Genomic DNA, 20,585 nt, shown 5'->3' with positions numbered 1-20,585 from the left:
AAAAAGTGTGTGGAAAAATGAAATTGTCAACAACACACATAAAAAGGCATCAAAATGACAGCACTAAAAACTTATTTATCTATAATTACCCTGAATATAAATGGACTAAATGCACCAATAAAGAGACAGAGAGTCACAGACTGGATAAAGAAACACGATCCATCTATATGCTGCCTACAAGAGACATACCTTAGACTTAGAGACACAAACAAACTAAAACTCAAAGGATGGAAAAAAGTATATCAAGCAAACAATAAGCAAAAAAGAAGAGGAGTAGCAATATTAATTTCTGACAAAATAGACTTTAGACTTAAATCCACCACAAAGGATAAAGAAGGACACTATATAATGATAAAAGGGACAATTGATCAGGAAGACATAACCATATTAAATATTTACGCACCCAATGACAGGGCTGCAAGATACATAAATCAAATTTTAACAGAACTGAAAAGCGAGATAGATACCTCCACAATTATAGTAGGAGACTTCAACACACCACTTTCGGAGAAGGACAGGACATCCAGTAAGAAGCTAAACAGAGACATGGAAGATCTAATTACAACAATCAACCAACTTGACCTCATTGACTTATACAGAACTCTCCACCCAACTGCTGCAAAATATACTTTTTTTTCCAGCGCACATGGAACATTCTCTAGAATAGACCACATATTAGGTCATAAAACAAACCTTTGCAGAGTCCAAAACATCGAAATATTACAAAGCATCTTCTCAGACCACAAGGCAATAAAACTAGAGATCAATAACAGAAAAACGAGGGAAAAGAAATCAAATACTTGGAAAATGAACAATACCCTCCTGAAAAAAGACTGGGTTATAGAAGACATCAAGGAGGGAATAAGGAAATTCATAGAAAGCAACGAGAATGAAAATACTTCCTATCAAAACCTCTGGGACACAGCAAAAGCAGTGCTCAGAGGCCAATTTATATCAATAAATGCACACATACAAAAAGAAGAAAGAGCCAAAATCAGAGAACTGTCCCTACAACTTGAACAAATAGAAAGTGAGCAACAAAAGAATCCATCAGGCTCCAGAAGAAAACAAATAATAAAAATTAGAGCTGAACTAAATGAATTAGAGAACAGAAAAACAATCGAAAGAATTAACAAAGCCAAAAGCTGGTTCTTTGAAAAAATTAACAAAATTGATAAACCATTGGCCAGACTGACTAAAGAAATACAGGAAAGGAAACAAATAACCCGAATAAGAAATGAGAAGGACCACATCACAACAGAACCAAATGAAATTAAAAGAATCATATCAGATTATTACGAAAAATTGTACTCTAACAAATTTGAAAACCTAGAAGAAATGGATGAATTCCTGGAAAAACACTACCTACCTAAACTAACACATTCAGAAGTAGAACAACTAAATAGACCCATAACAAAAAAAGAGATTGAAACGGTAATCAAAAAACTCCCAACAAAAAAAATTCCTGGCCCGGACGGCTTCACTGCAGAGTTCTACCAAATTTTCAGAGAAGAGTTAACACCACTACTACTAAAGGTATTCCAAAGCATAGAAAATGACGGAATACTACCCAACTCATTCTATGAAGCCACCATCTCCCTGATACCAAAACCAGGTAAAGACATTACAAAAAAAGAAAATTATAGAGCTATATCCCTCATGAACATTGATGCAAAAATCCTCAACAAAATTCTAGCCAATAGAATCCAACGACACATCAAAAAAATAATTCACCCTGATCAAGTGGGATTTATACCAGGTATGCAAGGCTGGTTTAATATCAGAAAAACCATTAATGTAATCCATCACATAAATAAAACAAAAGACAAAAACCACATGATCTTATCAATTGATGCAGAAAAGGCATTTGACAAAGTCCAACACCCATTCATGATAAAAACTCTTACCAAAATAGGAATTGAAGGAAAATTCCTCAACATAATAAAGGGCATCTATGCAAAGCCAACAGCCAATATCACTCTAAATGGAGAGAACCTGAAAGCATTTCCCTTGAGAACGGGAACCAGACAAGGATGCCCTTTATCACCACTCTTATTCAACATCGTGTTGGAAGTCTTAGCCAGGGCAATCAGGCTAGACAAAGAAATAAAAGGTATCCGGATTGGCAAGGAAGAAGTAAAGTTATCACTATTTGCAGATGACATGATTATATACACAGAAAACCCTAAGGAATCCTCCAGAAAACTACTGAAACTAATAGAAGAGTTTGGCAGAGTCTCAGGTTATAAAATAAACATACAAAAATCACTTGGATTCCTCTACATCAACAAAAAGAACACCGAAGAGGAAATAACCAAATCAATACCATTCACAGTAGCCCCCAAGAAGATAAGATACTTAGGAATAAATCTTACCAAGGATGTAAAAGACCTATACAAAGAAAACTACAAAGCTCTACTACAAGAAATTCAAAAGGACATACTTAAGTGGAAAAACATACCTTGCTCATGGATAGGAAGACTTAACATAGTAAAAATGTCTATTCTACCAAAAGCCATCTATACATTTAACGCACTTCCGATCCAAATTCCAATGTCATATTTTAAGGGGATAGAGAAACAAATCACCAATTTCATATGGAAGGGAAAGAAGCCCCGGATAAGCAAAGCACTACTGAAAAAGAAGAAGAAAGTGGGAGGCCTCACCTTACCTGACTTCAGAACCTATTATACAGCCACAGTAGTCAAAACAGCCTGGTATTGGTACAACAACAGACACATAGACCAATGGAACAGAATTGAGAACCCAGACATAGATCCATCCACGTATGAGCAGCTGATATTTGACAAAGGACCTGTGTCAATTAACTGGGGAAAAGACAGCCTTTTTAACAAATGGTGCTGGCATAACTGGATATCCATTTGCAAAAAAATGAAACAGGACCCATACCTCACACCATGCACAAAAACTAACTCCAAGTGGATCAAAGACCTAAACATAAAGACTAAAATGATAAAGATCATGGAAGAAAAAATTGGGACAACCTTAGGAGCCCTAATACAAGGTATAAACAGAATACAAAACATTACCAAAAATGATGAAGAGAAACCCGATAACTGGGAGCTCCTAAAAATCAAACACCTATGCTCATCTAAAGACTTCACCAAAAGAGTAAAAAGACCACCTACAGATTGGGAAAGAATTTTCAGCTATGACATCTCCGACCAGCGCCTGATCTCTAAAATCTACATGATTCTGTCAAAACTCAACCACAAAAAGACAAACAACCCAATCAAGAAGTGGGCAAAGGATATGAACACACATTTCTCTAAAGAAGATATTCAGGCAGCCAACAGATACATGAGAAAATGCTCTCGATCATTAGCCATTAGAGAAATGCAAATTAAAACCACGATGAGATTCCATCTCACACCAGCAAGGCTGGCATTAATCCAAAAAACACAAAATAATAAATGTTGGAGAGGCTGCGGAGAGATTGGAACTCTCATACACTGCTGGTGGGAATGTAAAATGGTACAACCACTTTGGAAATCTATCTGGCGTTATCTTAAACAGTTAGAAATAGAACTACCATACAACCCAGAAATCCCACTCCTAGGAATATACACTAGAGATACAAGAGCCTTCATACAAACAGATATATGCACACCCATGTTTATTGCAGCTCTGTTTACAATAGCAAAAAGTTGGAAGCAACCAAGGTGTCCATCAACGGATGAATGGTTAAATAAATTGTGGTATATTCACACAATGGAATACTACGCATCGATAAAGAACAGTGACGAGTCTCTGAAACATTTCATAACATGGAGGAACCTGGAAGGCATTATGCTGAGCGAAATTAGTCAGAGGCAAAAGGACAAATATTGTATAAGACCACTATTATAAGATCTTGAGAAACAGTAAACCTGAGAAGAACACATACTTTTGTGGTTACGAGGGGGGGAGGGAGGGAGGGTGGGAGAGGGTTTTTTTATTGATTAATCAGTAGATAAGAACTGCTTTAGGTGAAGGGAAAGACAACACTCAATACATGGAAGGTCAGCTCAATTGGACTGGACCAAAAGCAAAGAAGTTTCCGGGATAAAATGAATGCTTCAAAGGTCAGCGGAGCAAGCGCGGGGGTCTGGGGAGCATGGTTTGCGGGGACTTCTAAGTCAATTGGCAAAATAATTCTATTATGAAATCATTCTGCATCCCACTTTGAAATGTGGCATCCGGGGTCTTAAATGCTAACAAGCAGCCATCTAAGATGCAGCAATTGGTCTCAACCCACCTGGAGCAAAGAAAAATGAAGAACACCAAGCCCACATGACAACTAAGAGCCCAAGAGACAGAAAGGGCCGCATGAACCAGAGACCTACATCATCCTGAGACCAGAAGAACTAGTTGGTGCCCGGCCACAATTGATGACTGCCCTGACAGGGAGCTCAGCAGAGAACCCCTGAGGGAGCAGGAGATCAGTGGGATGCAGACCCCAAATTCTCATAAGACCAAACTTAATGGTCTGACTGAGACTGGAGGAATCCCGGCGGCCATGGTCCCCAGACCTTCAGTTGACACAGGACAGGAACCATCCCCGAAGACAACTCATCAGAAATGAAAGGGACTGGTCAGCGGGTGGGAGAGAGATGCTGATGAAGAGTGAGCTAATTATATCAGGTGGACACTTCAGATTGTGTTGGCAACTCTTGTCTGGAGGGGGGATGGGAGGATAGAGAGAGAGGGAAGCCGGCAAAATTGTCAAGAAAGGAGAGACTGAAAGGGCTGACTCAAGACGGGGAGAGTAAGTGGGAGTAGGGAGTGAGATGTATGTAAACTTGTATGTGACAGACTGATTGGATTTGTAAACGTTCACTTGAAGCTTAATAAAAGTTATTATAAAAAAAAAAAAAAAGGCTTCACCAAAAGAGTAAAAAGACTACCTAAAGACTGCGAAAAGTTTTTAGCTATGACATTTCCGATCAGCACCTGATCTCTAAAATCTACATGATACTGCAAAAACTCAACCACAAAAAGACAAATAACCCAATTAAAAAATGGGCAAAAGATATGAATAGATACTTCACTAAAGAAAACATTCAGGTAACTAACAGATATGTGATGAAATGCCCACAATCATTAGCCATCAGAGAAATGCAGATCAAAATTACAATGAGATTACATCTCACTCCAACAAGGCTGGCATTAATCCAAAATAATACATGTTGGAGAGGCTGTGGAGAGACTGGAACACTTATACACTGCTGGTGGGAATGTAAAATGGTACAACCACTTTGGAAATCGATTTGGCATTTCCTTAAAAAGCTACAAATAGAACTACCATATGACCCAATATCCTACTCCTCAGAATATATCCTAGAGAAATAAGAGTCTTCACACGAACAGATATATGCACACCCATGTTTACTGCAGCACTGTTAACAATAGCAAACAGATGGAAGCAACCAAGGTGCCCATCAACGGATGAATGGATAAATAAATTATGGTATATTCAAACAATGGAATACTACACGTCGATAAAGAACAGCAAAAAATCTGTGAAATATTTCATAACATGGAGGAACCTGGGAGGCATTATGCTGAGTGAAATTAGTCAGTTGCAAAGGACAAATGTTGTATAAGACCACTATTATAAGAACTTGAGAAACAGTTAAAACTGAGAAGAAAACACTCTTTGTGGTTACAAGAGGGGGGAGGAAGGGAGGGTGGGAGAGGGGTATTCACTAATTAGATAGTAGATAAGAACTACTTTAGGTGAAGGGTAAGACAGCACACAATACAGGGGAGGTCAGCATAATGAGAGTAAACCAAAAGCAAGGAAGTTTCCTGAATAAACTGAACGCTTCAAAGGCCAGCATAGCAGGGGTAGGGGTTTGGGGACCATAGTTTCAGGGGACATCTAAGTCAACTGGCATAATAAAATCTATTAAGAAAACATTCTGCATTCCACATTGAAGAGTGGCGTCTGGGGTATTAAACACTAGCAAACAGCCATCTAAGATACATCAATGAGTCTCAACCCACCTGAATCAAAGGAGAATGAAGAACACCAAGGATACATGGTAATTATGACCCCAAGAGACAGAAAGGGCCACATGTACCAGGGACTACATCATCCTGAGACCAGAAGAACCAGATGGTGCCCAGCTACAACTGATGACTGCCCTGACAGGAAACACAACAGAGAACCCCTGAGGGGGCAGGAGAGCAGTGGGATGCAGATCCCAAATTCTCATAAAAAGACCAGACTTAATGGTCTGACTGAGACTGGAAGGACCCCGGTGGTCACGGCCCCCAGACCTTCTGTTGGTCCAGGACAGGAACCATTCCTGAAGCCAACTCTTCAGACATGGATTGGACTGGACAATGGGTTGGAGAGGGATGCTGGTAAGGAGTGAGCTTTTTGGATTAGGTGGACACTCAAGACTATGTTATTATCTCCTACCTGGAGGGGAGGTGACAGGGTAGAAGGGGTTAGAAGCCGGCGAAATGGACACGAAAAGAAGAGAGTGGAGGGAGGGAGCGAGCTGTATCATCAGCGGGCAAGTAATTGGGAGTATGTAGCAAGGTGTACATAAGTTTTTGTGTAACAGACTGACTTGATTTGTAAACTTTCACTTAAAGCACAATAAAAATTATAAAAAAAATAATACATTTGAAAAAATAAAAGATGCAGCAAAATCAAAATCAACAATAATGAAAGAAATGAAAATACATAAACAAAAAGAACTCAGTACAGAATATAAGTGAAGCAAAAAAAACTGCCAACACCACACACACACATACAAGAAAAAATCAGAATGACAGCAGTAAACTCATCCTATCAATAATTACACTGAATGTAAATGGCCTAAAAATGCATCCGTAAAAAGACAGAGAGTGGCAGAATGGATAAAAAACACTATCTATCTATATGCTGTCTACAAGAGACACACCTTAGACACAAAGACATAAATCGAACCTCAAAGGATGAAAAAAATATGCATCAAGCAAGCAATAACCAAAAAAGAGCATGAGTGACAATTTTAATTACCAATAAAATAGTCTTTAAAGTAAAATCCACCCGTAAAGGGTAAGAAAGGATGCTATATAATGATTAAAGGGTCAGTAAAAAAAAAAAAAAAAATTTTTTTTTTTTTTTTTTACACCAGGAAGACATAACCATAATAAATATATATGCATCCAATGAGTGGGCTTCAAAATACAAAAAAACTAACAGCACTGAAAAGAGAAATAAGACAGTTCCACAATAACAGGAGGAGACTTTGCCAAGCCACTTTCAATACAGACTCAATAAAGATACAGATCTAAATACTCCAAGCAACCAACTCAACCTCATAGACATATACAGAATACTCTACCCAACACCAACAAAGTATACATTCTTTTCTAACGCACATGGAACATTCTCCAGAATAGACCACATTTTAGGCCCCAAAGCAACCCTCAGCAAAATCCAAAACATCAAAATAATACAAAGCATCTTCTGTGATAATAACTCATAAAAGTAGAAATTGATAGTAGAAACAGAATGGAAAAAAAAAATCAAATATACAGAATCAAATGAGAATGAAAAAAATCATACCAAAACCTTTGGGACAATTTATAACAATAAACGCACACATTCAAAAACAAGAAAGGGCCAAAACCAAAACATTAACCCTACAACTCAAACAAATAGAAACAGAACAGCAAAAGAAGCCTTAGGCACCAAAAGAAAGAAAATAATAAAGATTAGAGTAGAAATAAGTGAAATAGAAAAACAAATCAAGACAGTCAACAAGACCAAACATTGGTTCTTTGAAAACAGCAAAAAAATCAACAAACCAGTGGCCAAACTGACAAAAGAAAACAGGACAGGAAGCAAATATCCCAAATAAGAAATGAGATGGGTGATATCACAACAGGCCTAACTGAAATAAAAAGGATCATAACAGAATACCATGAAAAATTGTACTCCAATAGATTTGCAAACCTAGAGAAAATGGACAAATTTCTAGAAACACACCACCTACCAAAACTAACACAAACTGAGGTAGAAAAACTAAACAGACCAATAACAAAAGAAAAGACAGAAAAGGTAATTTAAAAACTTCTGACAAAAAAAAATCCCTGACCCTGACAGCTTCACTAGAGACTTCTACCACACACTCACAAAGAGTTTACACCAGGACTACTCAAACTACTTCAGAACATAGAAATGGAAAGGATACTTCAAAATTCATTCTATGAAGCCAGCATAACCCTGATACCAAAACCAGGTAAAGACACCACAAAAAAAGAAAATTGCAGACCAATATCCCTCATGAACATAGATGCAAAAATCTTCAACAAAATTTAGCCAGTAGAATTCAACAACTTTTCAAAAAAAATAATACATCATGACCAAGTTAGATTCATACCAGGTATTACAAGAACCACATGATCTTGTCAGTTGACATAGAAAAGGCATTTGATAAAGTCCAACACCCATTCCTGATTAAAAAAAAAAAAAAAAACTCTCAGCAAATTAGGAATAGAGGGGAAATTCCTTAACATAATAAAGGGCATTTATATAAAGCCAAGAGCCAACATCATTCTAAATGGAGATTGAAGGCATTCCCCTTGAGAACAGAAACCAGACAAGGATGCCCTTTATCACCACTCTTATTTGACATTGTGCTGGAGGTCCTACCTAGAGCAATAAGGCAAGAAAAAGAAAGGGCATCCAAATTTGAAGGGAAGGTAGAAGTATTCCTATTCATTGATGATACGATCTTAGACACAGAAATCCCCCAAAGAATCCTCAAGAAAGCTACCGGAACTAATAGAAGATTTCAGCAAAGTAGCAAGATACAAGATTAGCATGCAAAAAACCAGTAGGATTCCTCTACACCAACAAAGAGAATTTCAAAAAGGAAACTGCCAAATTAACACCATTTACAATAGCCCTCAAGAAAATAATTAGGAATGAATCTAACCAGGATGTAAAAGACCTATTTATAGAAAACTAGGAAACACTACTGCAAGAAACCAAGAGAGACCTACATAAGTGGAAAAATATGCCACGTTCACGGATAGGAACAGTCAACACTGTGAAAATGTCAATTCTACCCAAAGCTATCTACGGATACGTTGCAATTCTGATCCAAATTCCAACAGCATTCTTTAAAGAGATGGAGAAACAAATCACCAACTTTATATGGAGGGAAGAGGCCCCGGGTAAGTAAAGCATTACTGAAGAAGAACAACAAAGCAGGAGACCTCACACCATTTGATTTTAGAATCTATTATACAGGCACAGTAGTCAAAATAGCCTGGTAATGGTAGAACAACAGACACATAGACCAATGGAACAGAATTGAGAGCCCAGACGTAAATCAGTAACCACTATTATTGTTGTTAATGTGTGCTGTCAAGTGGATTATGACTCATAACAATCCTACAGGACAGAGTACAGCTACCGCAGGAAGTTTCCACGGCTTAATCTTTACAAAACAGACTGTCACATCTTTCTCCAGCAGAGTGGCTGGTGGGCTCGAACTGCCAACTTTTCAGTCAAAAGCCAAGCACTGAACCACCAGACCACCAGGGCTCATTAATAACCCTGGTGGTACAGTGGTTGAGAGCTTGCCTGCTAACCAAAAAGTCGAAAGTTCAAATCCACCAGCTGCTCCTTGGAAACCCTATGGGACAGTTCTACTCTGTCATGTGGGGTCGCTATGAGTCAGAATCGACTCGATGACAATGGGTTTATAATATGGCATATACACAGAGAAGACCCATAGCTTTCGTGCAATCTGCTCTTTTGCACATTATACAAGGATATCTCTAAAACCTTTTACCTGTCAAAGCTAGTGCTTTATGCATCTGCTAATGATGATCATCTAATTCCCTCTGTGGCAGTGGCTGCCAACGTCTACTGCTGGGACAGGAGTCCCAAGGTCTGAAGAGTAGTAAAGATATATAAAGATGCTATAATAGGCTCTAAACGGGACAAAAGTTTCTCCCGCTTTCCACCTGCCAAGCCACAGGTACACCTAACTCCCTATTTAGAAATGCAGCTTGTGTAAGCAAGCACGAAGGACCCTTGGGAACCCTGATCTTCCAAGGACCTGGAGTTTGCTTACATAAAAGGGTACTGTCATTCAAGGCAGAAACTCCAGGCAGATCTCTTCAGCCAAACCTAGTCTTCTCCCTTTCCTCCATTTATGTTGCTGTTCTCATTCCTACCACAGGGAAGACTAGTGGAATTTCTACAAGCAGTGGGCAAGAATCCAGGCAGAGGTGTGTCTGAGTTAAAAAAAAGTAAAAGTTAGACAGCTTCAAGCTTATATTTAGAGGTAAGTAGAGTGACTGGCAGAAATCCCTCTTGCCTGGTGCTCTGGTGGCAAGGTAAGAGAGATATGCCTTTTGTCCACTCCTCCTCTCAGAATCTGTGGGGAGAGTTCAAGTTTAGGGGCTGCGCCACCTTCCAATCAAGACAACAAAGTCAGGGGGGTTGTGGGAACTGGAGATGTCTGGCTGGTAGGTCCCCACAACCAAGTACCACCTCCTGCCCCTTAGTTACTGGTGACCTGAGATAGTTCTCACATATCCTCTTAATTTCCTAGCCCCAAAAATGCGATGCCTACAGGAAAGTTACTTAAACATCAACTTTTAATTTTTTAAACCCTTAGGTTATTTTATTGTTCGACTCCAGACATTAAACTTTCAAACACAGTTTCAAATTTTATGTCTAATGTTGGGGTACTGAATGTGAATGAATCTACAGCTCCCAATTCTGGTTTTGTTATTTTTTACTACCACATAGCTTTGTGTAAATTTCTTTTAATAGCTTTTCAGCCTATAGCACGTTGTTCAAATTTCCTATCTCAATAAAAACATTCACCACAGAGAACATTTAGAATTACTTCACTATTGCTATTTGGTTTTACTGAAAATTAAAGTATTATTTTAAATTAATAATAATTTCCATTTTCAGCTAACCAGAACTCAACCTACTAAAAAGACTTTTATCATAGTTGTATTTATGCCAATGATTTAATCTATATGTTCCCTGAATACATGATTAAAATAAGTATTCTCTCTATGGTAAAGAGCAACCAAAATTCAGTAAAATAAAAATAGTATTTGATCTCATATGCACTATAAAGATGCTTACCATAATGAGAAATACATTTTATTTTTAAAAAGTATAAGAAGATTTAACAGAATCGGGAAAACTGGGACTAATGAAATTTAAATTAATAAGAGATGACCCCGGTTTTCTTTTGACTGTAATCAAATATTTTAATATTCAGTACTTTAATGTTTGATTCAGAATTTCATTCTAACACAGGTACTAGCATACATAAAGAAATAAATATGGCAGGTATTATTAAACCAGTTTAAAAATTAACACCGTACTCTAAAAGAGCTGTTTTTCAACATGTAGCAATTTATACTCAGATCAAGGTGACTTAACTGACAAAACCATTTTTTTACTTGCTAAAAACATTCTGCCAACATAGATATGCGTTTCTGATACTTCATTTTTAACTAAACTTAGACAATTAGATATCTCGGGTATGAGGGAAAAAAACCTATTTATGAAAGTGTACTGGTTTTGTTCCCAAATCTTCTAAATTAAATTCATTCTACCTTCATAGAAATTTCTGTACCACTATATTTTCACATATTCATCGTAACTCTTAAATTACGCTATTCTATGCAACTAGGTATCTCATTTTTCTTTTCTTGCCTTTTAATGCCAGAGGAGGTGTAAACAACATTCTACTTCTTCACTCCATATGTAATTAATTAACCCTTGTCCATCTTTAAAGTCATAAATAAACTTTTAATAGCTGACATAGAAAACTGTACCTCCCTGGTCAAAATCATCTCCTTTTCTTGTTAGTTACCTGCCCCTAGAACTTAAAAGACTATATACCAAAAAACCAAACCCAATGCCATCGAGTCGATTCCAACATAGTGCATACTATTTCAAGTGTTTAAAAAGTGAATACAATTGGAAGAAGTATAATTTAGGTTGTGAGTGAATAATGAATGTATAGGTACAGTCTGGTTCAAGGCAAAAAAAAAAAACCTTCTACACAAACCTAACTCATTCCTCTTTCAATCACATTATCATCACTATTAACTTATTGAATGCACTTTTTATGACATTGTTTGTAAAAGGTTTTTTGTAAGACTGACAAATCATACTCAAAATATATGCTGCTTACTTTTGCAATTCGAATCCTCCAGGTACTCTTTGGAAACTCTATGGGGCAGTTCTACTCTGTCCTATAGGGTCGCTATGAGTCGGAATCGACTCGATGGCACTGGGTTTTGGGGACTTTCCAAAAATCCAATGAAATATATTAATTATAATTTAGTTTTTTATTCTTGTCCAACTACTTTGCACATTTAGATTTCCTACATTCAAGGTATTTTCTCTTACTTAGAATTATTTTTCAATTTAACCAGCCACTGATATGTTCTCTTTTTCAAATGATACCTAAAACAGCCATTCCTATGTCAAGATGTCTCATTAGAAAGAAAATTTACAAACATTATCAAATATATGAGACTACAGAAATCAAAAACCCAAAACCCAACCCATTGCTTGGATTCCAACTCATAGCGACCCTATAGGACAGAGCAGAACTGCCCCATAGAGTTTCCAAGGGGCGCCTGGTGGATTCGAAAAGCCAACATTTTGGTTAGCAGCTATAGCACTTAACCACTACGCCACCAGGGTATACAAGAATACCGAAAGAAAATTAATTATGACAAACATGCCTCGTTAACACTGCAAATAAGTTGCTGAACCATATATAAATTATTCATTTTTTAATCATGTATATTCTGTAAATGAGCTCTGTACTTAGGAATCCAAGTGAAACAGAATTTTTAAGTTCAAACTATATTCATAATTATGCAAAATTCATATAGGAGCACTTAAAACAAGATTCGAAAGTCTTTTTTCCCCCTCTGATTTAAATATCAAGAAGCCTTGTTAATAGTTCTTAAAGCAAATACAAATCTACTGAGTTTTATTTTTAGACAAGGATAAATTTAAAGCCAATGCCTCTATCTGCCAAAAAAATTAACAACAGCACAATAATGTATATTTTATAACACATTAGAAGTGTTTTTTGGATGTAGGAAGAAAAACTAGTTTGAAAACAAAAGAATAGAAAAAGCACATCACTACACCTCAATGTTTTTCCTAAGTGGCTAAAGAACTATTCAACAACTCCGAAACTCTTTTTATATGCACACCTGGGAAGAATACAGAATCCGTAACTTTGCTCAGAGTTATACTGATGTGGTTTTAGACCAGATGTTTAAATGTTACAGTATGTACATTTTCTTCCCTTCTTCTAGGGCAAAAGTAAAGTAAGAGGAATATTTGACTTCACTCCACAAGAGACCTATTTAATAGTTTGGCAGTTATGTAAGTAAAGGTAGCTTGGCTAAGTCAATGTTGACGACATACAGAACGACATGATCCTAATGAGTTGGAAAATATTGGCTCTCAAGAGAATAGACCAGATGCTACTGAGCTGAGAAAGCTACTGTATTATTGAATTTCATTTTTATGAGGTAAAATTTATTATTCAACCATTAAGGTATCCCACATGAAATCTTGCATAAAATAGTTTTACAGTTACTTTCTGGAAAGTAGATTTTTATTTTAAGATCAAGACAACACTTAAATGAAGGATTCAAAAGTCCATTTGATCACCTTTCGCACAGATTTTAAAATCTGTAAGTATTTTCCCCCAAAATACCAATTAATAGAACTGGATTGTCAACAAAATAATGACCAATCTGAGTAAGAAAGGGGTGGTAGCAAGTCCTTGTCTTCCAAAGCAAACCAAAGCCACATGTGACGCTGTATTTTGTCTTCTGGCAAAATGCCAAGGGTTAGAATTTCCACTGTTTGGAATCAACACCAAATATACAGAATTACTTATGGGATGGGGATCTTAATATATGTGTGTATGTACGTATTTGTATTTTTCAATAATCCTAATTAATAATAAACACTTAGTTCATACCTTAACATCTCTGCTTTATTCCTTATAGCTCCTTTATTTTAAATTTCTAATATTAGATATTCTTATTTTAATAATTTCTAGAAGAATATCAAATTTTAATTATATTAATCTATTATTGATCTCATTTACCAGATAGGTAGTTTGGTATAGCAGAAATAATAGTACTCCAAAGGTCCAAAAGGCTGGCTTTGAGAATCAGTTTAATCAGTGGATAGCTGCGGGATGATATTTAAGAAAAACACTAAATTGTTCTGAGCATAAATTTTCCCATATGTAAAACAGGATATACAACCTGCCAACATCAATATTACTGGTAAGAAGCCAATGAAATTAATGTGTGAGAAACAGCAACCTAAAAAAGGTGAGCCAACTCAGACTATTTAAGTTTTATGGTATCCAGTTCCCTACAGTATGCAGCTCACTAGAGGAAAAATACTTAGCAAAAAGCTGTAAAGCATGTGAGGAGTAGATTTAAAAAACTAGGATGTCATCTTCTATTATCCCACTGCACTGTCATATCTACTTGCATATCTATTGCTGTCTTCCCCTTTGTAATCACTAGAATAATCCTTCACTGTGGTTCATAAGGAAACCCTGGTGGCATAATGGTTAACTGCTACGGCTGCTAACCAAAGGGTCAGCAGTTCAAATCCGCCAGGCGCTCCTCGGAAACTCTATGGGGCAGTTCTACTCTGTCCTATAGGGTCGCTATGAGTCGGAATCCACTCGACCGCACTGGGTTTGGATTTTGGTTTTGGTGGTTCATAACAAGTTTCTAGAGCCTGGTGTGAACTCTTGTATACAACTATGTCAAAGGTGCACCACTCCATACTTTCTTTACTAAGTCTAAACAACTAGACCTGATCGGTGCCTTGGGTTTGTTCTGCTCACATCAACTTCACTACTCTCTGTCTTTGCTTTCTTGACTTGCCCTTTGAATTTTTGTCCTGCATCTACTCAGCTAAAACACTGCATCACCTAGATTCCAATTCAAATGGAGATTATTTCTGTCTCAGGAACCTTATATCCTAGAACCACCTCCATTGCTTGTATTTTCATATGGATGATTCCAACAAGGATCTACGTCCAGGACAAGAACACCAAGAACTCCAGAAACAATACCATATTTGACACTCACAAGAGCTCTATGAGTAGATACGAAGATATCATTACTACCATTTTACAAATGAGAAAATTAACTGACATTCAATGAAATAAAGTGACTAAGAATCAATATCTTTACGTTTCACTTCACGCACCTCTCCTAAATTCCAATAGTTGAAAAACAAAAATATTATTAATGTCTGACAAAAATGGTAAACTACTGACTACACTAATATTTATACGTAGCATGCAGATTAATAAAATTCAGTGCATAAAATCAAATCCTAAGCAGCATTCACATAGAACTTCTTAAATTTTCACTATAACTAGGGATGAAGGATTCATCACTCTAGTGTTAAAGAACATATAATTCTATATTCACATATTTTCTTAAAGCCTCATACACAAACTGATTCACAAAATAGAAACAATTAAGGATTGTAACTATCACCAATATCTAACTCCAGAACATTTTCATATCTTTTTGAAGGCTAATGTACCCGTTAGAACTCACTCCCACCTCTCAACCCTGCCTTGGCCCCTGGCATCTACTGTATCTGTTGTCTGTCTCTAGGGATTTGCCTATTCTAGGCATTTTATATAAATTGAATCATACAATATATGGCCTTTGAGGTCTAGATTCTTTGGCTTAGCATGTTTCCAAAGTTTATCCATATCGCAGTATGTATCAGTATTTCACTCCATTTTACAAATAAGTAATATTGCATTATCTGGATATACCACATTTTGTTAATCTGTTGATCAACTAATGGACAACTGTGTTATTTCCACTTTTTGGCTATATGAATCATGCTGATAATGACCATTCATTTATAAGATTTTGTAAGAACATAGGTTTTCAATTCTCACAGATATATACCTAGGACTGGAAATGCTGGGTCATACAGTAACTATGTTTAACTCTTTAAACAGCTGTCAAACTATTTTCGAAAGTGGCATCAGGTATTTTTTAAATTAGTAATACCATGAAAAAAATAGGAATAGGTAAATTCCAAATAAGCAGAAAGAGAAGAATCAAATAAGAATAGCAAATATTAAAAAAAAAAAAACCATAGCACTAACAGTACAAAAGGAAATAAAATAGTGTAATAGAAACAAGATTTAAAAAAAAAAAAAACCCACACTAAAATTTACTACTAAAAGGCAAATTATATGACTTGATTAAAAATATCCACCTATACACTATTGCAAGAAATACACATAAAGCATAAAAACACATACAGGTTTTCAGTAAAAGAATGGGGAGGAGGTACAGGCAAATCCCAACCAAAGGAAAGCTAGTTGTAGCTATGTTAATATAAGAAGAAAAAGATTTAAGTCAAAAGACTTTCTGAGGGATCAATACATTTAATAAAAACAATAAAGTCAACAGGAAGAATAAAAATATATATGTATGTGTATATATACGTTGTGTACACACGTGTGTATACACACAGTAATGTTTATATACTATTTCAGGAGGTTCAGAGAATTCAAAGCCACTCCATAAGCCTCAAGAACCTCTAGGCTAGTAGAACATTTGTCTTCTCATTCTTTATAAAATCCTAAAGCCTGGCTGCAAAACAATTATAAAATTTTATGTATCAAATCAGAAGATTCTAATTATAATGCATTTTTTTTTAGATTTTATAACATAATTCTCCCATAACAAGGTCTAAAATTAAACCTTTCAAAAGCATCATATAAAAACAATAAAACAATGTTTTATCTTAACAAAGTAAAAATTTTTTAAATGTTATTACTTTAAGCATGGTTACACTAACTTAATAAAACTATTTTTGTGTGTTACTTACAAAAGTAACATGATCATTTTGAACTGAAACAACTAAAAAGGGGCAAAGCTTTAGTAAGTTTTTGTTTACCTATAAACTGAGTGACAGGATGAGGATAATCTCTCATATCTTATACTGACAGCAAGAGATTTTCTTTTTTTTTTTTTTTTTGGTAGTGAACTAAATCATTTGGTATATAAGATTAATATTTTTCACACAAATAGGAAAATGTGCTCACCAGCTCTTAAAGTATTATGAGCAAAAACTGTATTTCACTTTACCAGGAAAATCAAACATAATGTATTTATACTCGATGTAGTTATCATTTCGAACATATATTCCTCCCCTCAAAAATTATTCATGCAAGGCCTGAGTGCCAATTGTACAAGGAGTTGGTGAAAAATAATATTTTGCAACTATAAAATATATCCAGGAATTGGTGCCAGGGAACAAAACTGGATGGCTTAACTCATATCCTGGATTTTAAACATGAGCTATAAATACCCACTTTCACAGAAAATCACTACAATTTAAGTTGAGCATGCTAGACATATGGAGTTGAATGATAAAACATTAGTCACCTCTAATAAGAAGTTTCCATATACTTGTCAAGAAGACTGTGCTCTTTCTTACCTATACTTTGGAAGACTTCATTCATCAAAGCTTCATTCACTGCTGAAGAGCTGACATTTCCAATATGAGACCAACTTTGATATATTGCTTGCAGCAGAAGGGTCTGTGCTCTTGTAGCTTGAATTGTGAGATTTGGAAGTTCAAATATACCTTCAGTTATAGGAACCTGAGATCGTTTGGTCCTGCATTTTAAAAAAAAAAGAGTAACAACATAAAAGACAGCACTTACAAAGATATACTAAATGAATTAAGTTGCAAGGGAAGAAAAAGGTGTACTTTCAGTATATTTTAAAACAGTATTAAGTCAAATACGCAATTCAGTTAACTCTAAATAATTTCCACAATTCAGAAATTCTTACAATAATGATAAAATATAAAAACACAAACTAGAATATGTCCATACACACATTCTTGGGCATATATTCTGCTCCGCCAACTATAATTTTTCATTTAAGTCAGTAACAAAACTAACAAAAAAGTAATACTAATACTTGTAGATGGTTTATTAGCTGATTTGCTTTGCTCTGAATATCTTCTATTAACTCACTGAATCCTGTCATAATAATCCAGGGAGAGAGGTACTATCATTATCATCATTTTTCTATGAGGAAGCCAAGACACAAAGAGATTAATTAAATTACTGAATGTTATACAACTAATGAGTAGAGAAACTGGGATTTTAATCCAGACAATCTGATCCAGAGCTCCCTACACTAGATTTTCTCTCACAAGTATTTATGAGCTATTCAAACTATACTCATGGTCCCTACTTGACAAAGACATGGAAAAATTATTTTTAAATTTTTTATCCTGGAATATATTTCTATCCTCAAATATATCTCTATCCTAAAATACAATGCCTTAGTCTGTCTTTGAGTGAGGTGCCTAACAAAATTAAATTATTCAAATAATAAAACTTCAAAGTAAGGAAGCATTTAAATAATGCCTGTAGGCACAAGTAGCTATTGATGGTTAATTTTTTTAAATGCAAGATAAAGTGGAAGAAACGGAAACAAGAGATAAGAGAACGAAAGAAAAAAACACCTTGTGTTATGCATGGAATTGTGCCTTCCCAAATATATGTGTTGGAATCTTAACCCCTATACCTGTGTAATCACCTTCCATAATGTGATCTAGCGTGATGTATGTAATCAAGTGATCAGTCAAGGTCATACCAGTGTATGGTGGATCCTAAACCTAATCACTTCTCAGTTGTAAAAAGGGCAGAATCTACACTGAGACTAGTGGGCACACATGGAGGAAGACAGATGCCATCTCAGGATCACAAAGGAGCCAAAGAACAACAAGGCTACTGACAAGGAAAGAATCAACACAGTGATACTCTGATTTGGACTTTCAGCCTACGTTAACTGTGAAAAAATTAATTTCTGTTCTTTAAAGCCACCTATTTGTGGTATTTCTGGTATAGCAGCACTAAGAAACAAGACACTTATTAAGACACTACTACAGTAGCTTCAGTCACTCCCTCTTTCCTCAAATAAACAGCCTACTACCCTTTATCATTTTCTGTACTTTCTCCATATACATACAGTACTGGATATCTCTTCTATATCACCTTAAAAATCGCTCAGCCCCACCTCTTACTGCTTTGGAGAAAAATTCCAGGTAGACTTTTACCAGCATTGCCTAAAGCTACTCAGCAATCTGAGACACCAGAGGGGACTACCATATCTTTACACAAATAACACACACCTTCTATGTTTGCCAATCACTCCCTCCCCGCTCATGAGTTATTTCTGTAAGCATGCCATGCTAATTGTGTTACAGCATAAAAATACAATTCTCTGCACTCATCCATGCACAGCCCAGAAGTATAGGGATAAATGCTTTTCCCTTTTGTCCCCTTGACTGACAATTCTGAGGTGCAGAAGTCTCCTATGAAGGTTCCAGGAGATCAAGGAACAGGGAGTGAAAAAAGACTGAAATAACTGGACAAAGTCTCAATGAGCTGTAGAACAAAATCAAGTAATCTCAAATACATGTAACTGAAGTTCCAGAGAGAAGTGAAACAGGGGGAGGGGGTCAGGAAAAAAAATTATGGAAATAATGGTCAAAAGTTTTCTAAGTTAGAAGAAAACTATAACCCAAAGACCTAAGCAGTTTAATGAATGCCAGGCTGAAGAGACATAAAACCACACCAAGGCACATCATAATCTAATTGCTGAATACCCAATGTTAAAGAGAAGAATCTTAAAAGCATCCAGAGGATAGAAAAATATATCATGCACAGAAGAACAAAGATGAAAATGAAGAAGACTTCTCATCAGAAACCATACATGTCAGAAGACAACATAAAAACTATGCTGGGCGGGTGGGGGGGGTCCTAAAGTTCAGAGAAAACATCTTTAAAAAAACGAAGGTGAAATAGAAAGATTTTCAGACATACTAAAAGCTGGAAAATTCCTCACCAGTATACCTGCACTGCAAAAAACGTTAAAGAAAACCGTTCATGCTAAAGGAACATAATACCAGATAGAAATGTGTTTTTAAATAAAGAAATACAAAGAATACTGGCAATGGCAAATATATGGGTAGATTTTCAAAAATAGGAAAAGAAAAAGAGAAACAGTTTTTCTTAATGATCTCCTAAAGAGAGTTTAAAAATAACTGTTTAAAGCAAAAATAATGTACTCTGAGGTTCGTAACACATGTAAAAGTAAAATGTATGACAATAATAGAACAAAGTATAGGAGAGAGAAAACACTAGTGCACTGTTTTAAGGTTTTATGCTAAGTGTGAAGTGGTATAATATTATTTGAAGGTACCCCACCACCCCAAAAGCTATGCTAAGTAAAAAATATAAACTTTTAGCCCTAGAACAGTAACTAAAACCATTAAAAAAAAAAAAAAAAAAAGGGTAGCGCTAATAAACCAATAGTGGAAATGGAACAGAAACTGTAAGAAATACTCAATCCAAAAGAAGATAGGAAAACAAAGAACAGATGGAACAACCACAAAAAATAGCAAGATGGCAGACTTAAGCCCAAAAATATCAGTAATTACATTAAATGTCAAACGT

General features: G+C 35.9%; 1 protein-coding gene across 28 annotated transcripts in view; it reads right to left on the bottom strand.

The window, feature by feature from the left end:
- The window catches only part of VPS13B (vacuolar protein sorting 13 homolog B), a 916,907-nt gene that overhangs the window by 707,857 nt on the left and 188,465 nt on the right, over positions 1 to 20,585 (bottom strand). For all 28 annotated transcript variants that reach the window (XR_010317809.1, XR_010317810.1, XR_010317811.1 and 25 more), the window contains one exon: positions 17,546 to 17,727. Coding sequence is in view for 25 of the 28 variants with exons in the window: in XM_064267936.1 (XP_064124006.1) it covers positions 17,546 to 17,727 (182 nt within the window). In the remaining 3 variants the exon portion in view is untranslated. The remainder of the gene's footprint in view (positions 1 to 17,545; positions 17,728 to 20,585) is intronic.

This window comes from Loxodonta africana, chromosome 14 (genome assembly GCF_030014295.1).
Source record: "Loxodonta africana isolate mLoxAfr1 chromosome 14, mLoxAfr1.hap2, whole genome shotgun sequence".
NCBI classification, from domain to species: Eukaryota; Metazoa; Chordata; class Mammalia; order Proboscidea; family Elephantidae; genus Loxodonta; species Loxodonta africana.
Note: the sequence above shows the minus strand (reverse complement) of the source record. Positions and strands in the feature narration are given on the sequence as shown.